The following is an 8,219-nucleotide window of genomic DNA, read 5'->3' as shown; positions in this document are numbered from 1 at the left end:
CCGACTCTCCTTCTTAGGAGAGATCTCTAGGTGTCGTATTCATTTTGTGCATATTGAAGTCGTTCACATCTGTCTAGTTAGTATGTTCATTTTAATCTCAAAGAAAAGCTGCAACACAATATAGCTACAGTAACCTGTAGGAAAATGTGATTAGGATTAGAAATGCTCACTGGTCCCGGAGTTTTGCCTCTTTCAATTTTTAGGGTTTTGGATTAAGGTGAAAAATCAATTGGATTTAAAAAAAAAAAAAAAAAAAAAAAAGGTGGTCATATTGTGTTGTTTTTCCTTACTTTTTAAGTATCTATGTGACTTTAAATCTATCTAACAAATATAATAATAAAGCAATTTTTGGTCAAATATTGGTGCCAGTTATTAATTTTATTTAATTTTTTGTATCTTTCCTTTTATTTGAATCTGCGTTATATATTACTTATTAGCCTTTCTGCTCTCTTATTTCTGATTGCTGATTTCTTGGTATTTATTCTCTCTGTTTCTCACCACTCTTCTCCCTCTCCTTCTTTCCTTGGGGGGGGGGGTTCTAATCCCCTTGCCACACCCTGCAGATATAAACATGAAGGAGATGTTCTAATCTCTAGGAATTATTTTTAAAACATTTATTTAAAATAGATTGAAAGAAAGATAGTCTGAGTCCCAGTTCAGAAACATCGAAACTGCAGGAGATTGTGGGGTGCCTATGATTTTAACTTCCCGAACTTGAATAACTAGAAAAATTATTAAATCATACTCAATCTGACATTGTTTTTTTCCTGTAGATATTTCAGATATTTGATAAATGGAGAGGAGGAATCAATCCCACCCAGAAGAATTTCTTCTTCTTGGACTCTTCAGCAATTCAGAGTTTGATATTCTTCTCTTTATTTTGTTCACTGTTACTTACATCACAGCATTACTAGCAAATCTAACTATTTTTCTGACAATAGTTCTCTGCTCCAGTCTTCAAACCCCCATGTACTTTTTTCTCACCAATCTTTCAGTCCTGGACATTTGCTGCATCTCCACTACTGTTCCCAAGATGTTGTATAACTTTGTAATGGCATCCTCCACCATCACCTTCTATGGATGTGTTACGCAGTTGTATGTATTCACATGGGTTGTGATTACAGAGATGCTGCTTCTCACCTACATGGCATTTGATCGTTATGTTGCCATATGTAAACCCCTGCATTACTCTCTCATTATAACACGCAGAGTCTGTTTTCATGCATCCATATCCATTTGGACTCTGGGAGCCTTTAGCTCAGCAGTTCATACATCAATGACATTCCTGCAGTCCTTCTGTGATTCCCAAGAGATTAATCACTTCTTTTGTGAGATCCCACAGCTACTAAAATTGTCATGCACGGACACCAAGCTAAATTATATTCTACTTTTCATCACAGATCTCTTCTTAGGTGTTGCTTGTTTCCTGTTTATATTTGTTTCTTATTTTTTCATTATCTCCAGCATCTTGCACATTCGTTCAGGTGAGGGGAAGAGGAGAGCTACCTCTACCTGCACCTCCCACATAACAGTTGTGGTTATATATTATGGGACTTTATTTTTTGCCTACATAAAACCTCACTCAGCATCTTTCGTGGAGCAAGACAAAGTTCTGTCTGTAATCTATGCTGTATTTATTCCTTTACTGAATCCCTTAATCTACAGCCTACGGAACAGGGATATGGCAGAAGCTCTCACCAAACTTTGCAATAGGATAATAATCTACAAGTAGAATGTCTTGCCATTTATGGCACCTGCTAATGGATCAGCATGCACGTTTTTCAACAATGAAGTTTGCCAAAATTGTTTAAATGATAACAATGTAATTGACTACAGTACCTTAGAAGGTTTATATTAGACTTAAATTAAAAGATGTACTTATTTAATGGGGGATTGGTGATTGTTGCATAATCTCAAAATCCATCTAAAAAACCCTTATAAATGCCATGAAAAAGCAACCATAACATCTTCAAAACTTTATTATAAAAGTATTAAACCTTTATGATTTCTGTTGTGCTTTGCCTTTATTAGAGTTTAGCAAATTCTTTGGGTGAATTTGGATCCACAGTGGATCGGTCGGTTCCTTTGGTCAGCGGATTTTAGTGGATCAATCACAAAAAGGGTGATTCGTGTTTTTCACAAATCTTTTTTATTAGGTTCATTTTCAGTATACAGGCGATCAGCTTGAAAACTTGTTCTGCTACACTCATATTATGTCACCCGTTTTTCACATACATTGTTTACAATTTTTTTCACATATTAAACATATTTTCTTTTAACTTTGAACTCGAACTTGTGTTCATTTTCGGCATATGGGCGAGCATTTTGCTTTCTTCGGTTATGTTCGCCCTGTTTCACCCTTGTGTTATACATCATGTTTATGATTTTCTCCAGCTCGATTCCTATCTATTTAACTTGAACTCTAACGCAACTTGTCGTGTTGGTCCTGTTCACGCTTTTTCTACTTTCCGTCTCCTATCTCGTGCTTTTACCCTAAACCGTCCACTGTCATCAAGTCTCTGTCCTCAAGAAACTGTCCCATCTTTGGCGGAAGTCTCTCGTTGTTCTGTTCCTGTCTATGGATGTCTCCAGTCTGTCTATTGTCATTAATTTATAAAGTGTGTCATGTAGTTGTTCCATTGAGGGCTGCTGTGTTTGTATCCAGTTTATCATAATGGTCTTTCTTGCCGCTAGTAGTATAACCTCTGTGGGCTTAGTTACTGATCTGCTGATTGTTTACCCTCCATCCAGTTCTCTATGTTCGCAAATATCATAGGTATTTGGTCCTTTGTCCATGAGATTTTTAGTTTTACTTTCATATAGTCTAGCACTTGGTCCCAATATCTGGATATATGTATGCAGGTCCAAAGGCAGTGCTTAAGGTCCGCCTTTGGTGTCTTGCATTTAGGGCAGAACGTGGTGTCTTCCGTCCTAGTCTTTATCTGTTGTTTGAATGCTATGTATGCTCTATGTGTTATTTTATATTGCATTTCCCGCCATGTCTCTGACGGTATAATCTTGTGTACCCTGTGTATGCCCTGTATTAGCTGTTCCATGTTTTGTATTTCTGGGAAGTCTTTTTTCCATGCGGTAAGTGTGTTGGCGTGTGTTGTCTCCATGTCCTGGTCCCTGATAATGCTGTATAGTTCTGACAATTTGCTTTTGTTCTGCTCTTTTGATTTAAAATAGTCGTCTATTCTATTGTTTTTTAGTACTGTTATTTTATGTTTTGCCAATTTTTTGCAAAAACTGATTAGCTGTGTGTATGAGAAGGCATGTATTAGATTTTGGGGGATGTCCCATTTTTGTGTGAGCTCTTGGAATGTCATGTATTCCTGTTTGTCTGTGTTAATCACATGGTCTAGGCATGTAATGCCTTTTTTTTCCAAATTTGGAATGATGTTTTGGTATACCCTGGTATAAATTTGGGGTTATCTTGGATTCGTGTGTATCTTGAAATTGTGTGTGATAGTTTAAAAAAAATTCTGACCGTTTTCCACATTACTATGGTATCTTTGATTAGAATATTGTTTCTTTGGGTTACTGGGATGTCTCCCCATTTTCTGTGTATTAGCTCTCTCAGGGAAGTCTCTGGTTAAAACTCTTTTTCTATTTCTAAGGAGGAGTAATGGTTGGTATCTTTTATCCAGTCCCCTACATGTCTCCTTATACTTGCTATGTTATAGTTCCTGATATTCGGTAGGTTGATACCTCCCATTTCCTTTGGTAATTGTAGTTTTTTTTAGGGCTATTCTGCTTCTCTTATTTCCACATAGAAATTTTGTCATTGCTCTATTTATTTCAGCTATATCTTCATGTTTGAGGAGCATAGGGAGAGTCTGCATGGGATATAGGAGTCTGGCAAACGATATCATTTTGATCGTGCTTGCTCTCCCAAATAGTGATAAAGGTAGTGTCATCCAGTTTTTTAGATCCTGCTCTATTTTTTTTATGATAGGTTTAAAGTTGTTTTCGTATAGTCTGGAAATTTCTGCCTCCAACATGATCCCCAGGTATCTAATGGGTTTTTTTTGTTACTTTTACAGGGAAATTATATGGTGTCTTTGTGTCTGGGGGTTCTTTAATATACATCATTTCTGTTTTAGATATATTTATTTTAAAGCCAGCGAACGACCCGAATGTCTCTATTTGCTATAGAACCTTTTTTGATTGATTCATCTGGGTTAGTCATGAACATTAATATGTCGTCTGCAAACATTGATAGTTTCAGTTCAGTTTTGTTTATCCTGATCCCCTTAAATTCCTCCATTTGCCTCAGGTAAATAGCCAGAAGTTCTATTGCTAGATTAAAAAGCAGGGGTGACAGGGGGCACCCTTGGCATGTCCCTCTATATAGTTGGAATGGGTCTGATAGGTGTCCTGCTGCTATTATTCTAGCCTTTGGGGTGTTGTACATTGCCTTTATCATGTTGCTAAAATTTCCCCTAAATCCAAATTTGTCTAGCACGAAAAACACATGATCCAACATTATGTTATCATATGCTTTCTCGGCATCGATAGTAACGTGTTCCCTATTTTGTGTAATCTGACCCATTCTATTGCTGCTAAGACTTTTCTGATGTTTTTCACTGCGGATCTTCCCTTGACAAATCCCGACTGGTCAGGGTTTATCAAGGACTGGAGAATGTTCGCTAGCCTATCTGCTATAATTTTGGTAAATATTTTAGCTTCCAGATTAATCAGTGAGATTGGTCTGTACGATTCTGGTCTTAGTGATTCGTGTTTTGATGATTTTTTAAACTTATTATTACCAATACACTCCACTGATTCAGTAATCCATTGACAGATTCTTAAGAATCTGTCAACAGATTGTACCCAATAGCGTTTTTTAACTGTTTATATTGTACACATTTTTAATTACAGTCATGTGAAAAAGAAAGTGCACCCTCTTTGAATTCCATGGTTTTACATATCAGGACATAATAACAATCATCTGTTCCTTAGCAGGTCTTAAAATGAGGTAAAAACAACCTCAGATGAACAATAACACATGACCTATTACACCGTGTCATGATTTATTTAACAAACATAAAGCCAAAATTGAGAAGCCATGTGTGAAAAACTAAGTACACCTTCAATATGATTCAATAGCTTGTAGAACCACCTATAGCAGCAATAACTTGAAGTAATCATTATCTGTATAACTTAATCAGTCTCTCACATCGTTGTGGAGGAATTTTGGCCCACTCTTCTTTACAACGTTGCTTCAGTTCATTGAGGTTTGTGGGCATTTGTTTATGCACTGCTCTCTTAAGGTCCTGCCACGGCATTTCAATCGGGTTGAGGTCTGGACTTTGACTGGGCCATTGCAACACCTTGATTCTTTTCTTTTTCAGCCATTCTGTTGTAGATTTGCTGGTGTGCTTGGGATCATTGTCCTGCTGCATGACCCAATTAAGGTCAAGCTTTAGCTGTCGGACAGATGGCCTCACATTTGACTCTAGAATACTTTGGTATACAGAAGAGTTTGTGGTCGACTCAATGACTGCAAGGTTCTCAGGTCCTGTGGCTGCAAAACAAGCCCAAATCATCACCCATCCAACACTGTGCTTGACTGTTGGTATGAGGTGTTTGCGCTATATGCTGTGTTTGGTTTTCGCCAAACGTGGCGCTGTGCATTATAGCCAAACATCTCACTTTGGTCTCGTCTGTCCAAAGGACATTGTTCCAGAAGTCTTGTGGTTTGTTCAGATGCAACTTTGCCTAAGCTGTACTGCCAAGTTCCTTTTAGAGAAAAGAGGCTTTCTCCTGGCAATCCTCCCAAACAAACTATACGTGTTCAGTCTTTTTCTAATTGTACTGTCATGAACTTTAACATTTAACATGCCAACTGAGGCCTGTAAAGTCTGAGATGTAACTTCTGACCTTGGAGTGAATTTGCTTGGATGTCCACTCCTGGGAAGATTGCAACTGTCTTGAATGTTTTCCACTTTTGAATAATCTTTCTCACTGTACTGTAGAATGATGGACTTTAAATTGTTTGGAAATGGCCTTATAACCCTTCCCATATTGATGGGCAGCAACAATTGCTTCTCTAAGATCATTGCTGATGTCTTTCCTCCTTGGTATTGTGTTAACACACACCTCAATTCTCCAGACCAGCAAACTGCTAAAACTTCTGCTTTTATAGAGGTGGTCACACTTGCTGATGATCAAATAATCAAGGGCAATTGATTTGCAGCACTTCTCTGCTAATTAGCATTGTAGGAGACGTGTTCAGAGGTACGCAATGGAGACTGTTTTTAAGGTGAAATTAAAAGTAGGCATTATTGCGCCTGTCCCTTTAACATAGCAAAACATATGAATCAGCAAACAAAAATCTGCTCCACTCTGGAATATATATGTATCCTTATATTCCAGCCCCTTTTAACTGGGTGGCTACCCAAGCTATTCATCAGCCCAAGTCATATAGATAAATATATATATATATATATATATAGACAACAGTCATTGGAAAATAAAGTCTTATCTGTTTGCAGGGTTGCTGCCTTTTCTCCGGATTATCAGCATCCAGGTTTAGAAGTCTTATTTGTCAGCTCCAGAGATCTGTGTTCTCTCGGTCAGTCTCTCCTGGGAGACTCAAGAACCTCTGCTCTGCTTCCTTGTTCAGCTCACACGTGAGCTAAGGAGTCTCTCTTCCTGTCTCAAGGCAGGCTTTTTCTACCACCTGTAATCAGCCAGGTGGTGTTAGTTAATTGCCTACCAGCAGTTAACCACCACCCTGCTGAATTAGAGGCACATTTGTGAACAGGGATAAGTCCCCTGTTACATACCTCCCCTGTTTGTGGGAAGCTTGGCTTATCACGGCCAAAGCCCATCCTTCCACTCTCATTCAAGATCTTTCTGTGATTTGAATGAGAGTGGATGGAGGAAGAGAACCCTTTGTCCTGCTGGGATTGGAGCCCTTTCTCCAGTTTATTTTTGTCTCCTCCCGAAGGTGCTTGAGATCAGCACTCCTCAGTCGCTCGAGGAGGACTTTTTCCAAGTAAAGTCTTTTTACCGAGTGCGCGGTCATCATATTTCTGTTGCATCGGGCACTCCTCTTTTTGTAGACAAACTGTATGGCAACAGTTGTAGAGCAGTTAGAACTAGCCCTTAGAGTTTTCCGCTCTTGAAGCGGTCTTTCTGCACCTCCTCCACACAACGGAGTTGCCAGTTCAGCTTGTTTGGGACTGAGTTGCACCTCCACCTCCCTTTCCAGAGAACGTCCTATCTTTTCAGCTTCCTCAGCTAAGGATTCTTCTGGCTTTGATTCTGCACTCCTACCTCTGTTTGTTGCCTGTTGGGCAGCTGTAGGTTTGGCTAGTGCTTTCTTAGGTGGCTCAAACTTCATAATCTTGTTTTGAAGGTGCGTGAAGTCCCCAAATCTCACTGTATCCTTGTCGTCACGGGCATTAGTTACTGTGGGATACTGATGCTTGGGCAGAGCCAATACATTTTTCCATATTGGAGGACTCTGTAAGTTACTGGTCTGCAGAGTCTCAACCTGTTTCAGTGCATCTTGCAAGTCTCTTCTCAGGGAATTTATCTGCGCACTTTGCTTTCTCTGAGTCTGTATCAGTGTCTCCTTCATATTCTGGAGCTCTGTAATTTTTGTCGTCAAGTTTGACGCTGCGTCTGTTTTCTCCTTGGACTCAAGGGAATTGAACAGTCTCTCTGTCTCTCAGCTCTTGCTCCAGTTTCTGAGCCTTCTCACGCTCCCTCTCATACAGAGTCACCTGGTATCGAAGCTCTGCCTCCAATGATGCTCTGAAGACATGCAGCGTAGCCTTTAGCTCCTCATTCTGCTCTGTGGGGATGTACTGGGTATTCAGACGTTCCTGCAGCGCTTGTACCTCTTTAGCAGCCTGCAGCTTTTCTTCCTTTCCCTTGACGTGTTCTGTCAACTCAGAATTTTCTTTTTTAATCTTGAATTTTCTCTTTTTTCAGTCTCTGTACTATTCAGGGCCTCCTTGCAGTCCACCTTCCATTTTTGCACATCTGCTTGGAGGCGGGCTGTCTTCTGGCGTGAGACTTCCATCTCCAGGTTTAGGTTCTGAAGCTCCTTCTGAGAGTCTTTGAGATCCATATTAAGACTGCGGTTAGTTTTTTGAGAGATGTCCAGCTCCTCAACGAGACTGTGAAGTTCCTTTTAAGAGACTTCCAGTTCTGTACGGTAACTGCTGATCTCTTGGTATGAGGCATCCAGTGCTATGCGG

General features: G+C 39.5%; 1 protein-coding gene across 1 annotated transcript; it reads left to right on the top strand.

The window, feature by feature from the left end:
• The first annotated feature begins 793 nt into the window (after positions 1 to 793).
• LOC142464606 (olfactory receptor 5I1-like) lies at positions 794 to 1,732 on the top strand. The gene has a single exon (XM_075567977.1). The coding sequence runs from the start codon at positions 794 to 796 to the stop codon at positions 1,730 to 1,732; it is 939 nt and encodes a 312-aa protein (XP_075424092.1).
• Positions 1,733 to 8,219: the final 6,487 nt, after the last annotated feature.

Source organism: Ascaphus truei, chromosome 13, assembly GCF_040206685.1.
Source record: "Ascaphus truei isolate aAscTru1 chromosome 13, aAscTru1.hap1, whole genome shotgun sequence".
NCBI lineage: Eukaryota > Metazoa > Chordata > Amphibia > Anura > Ascaphidae > Ascaphus > Ascaphus truei.
This window is presented reverse-complemented; position numbering and strand designations above follow the sequence as displayed.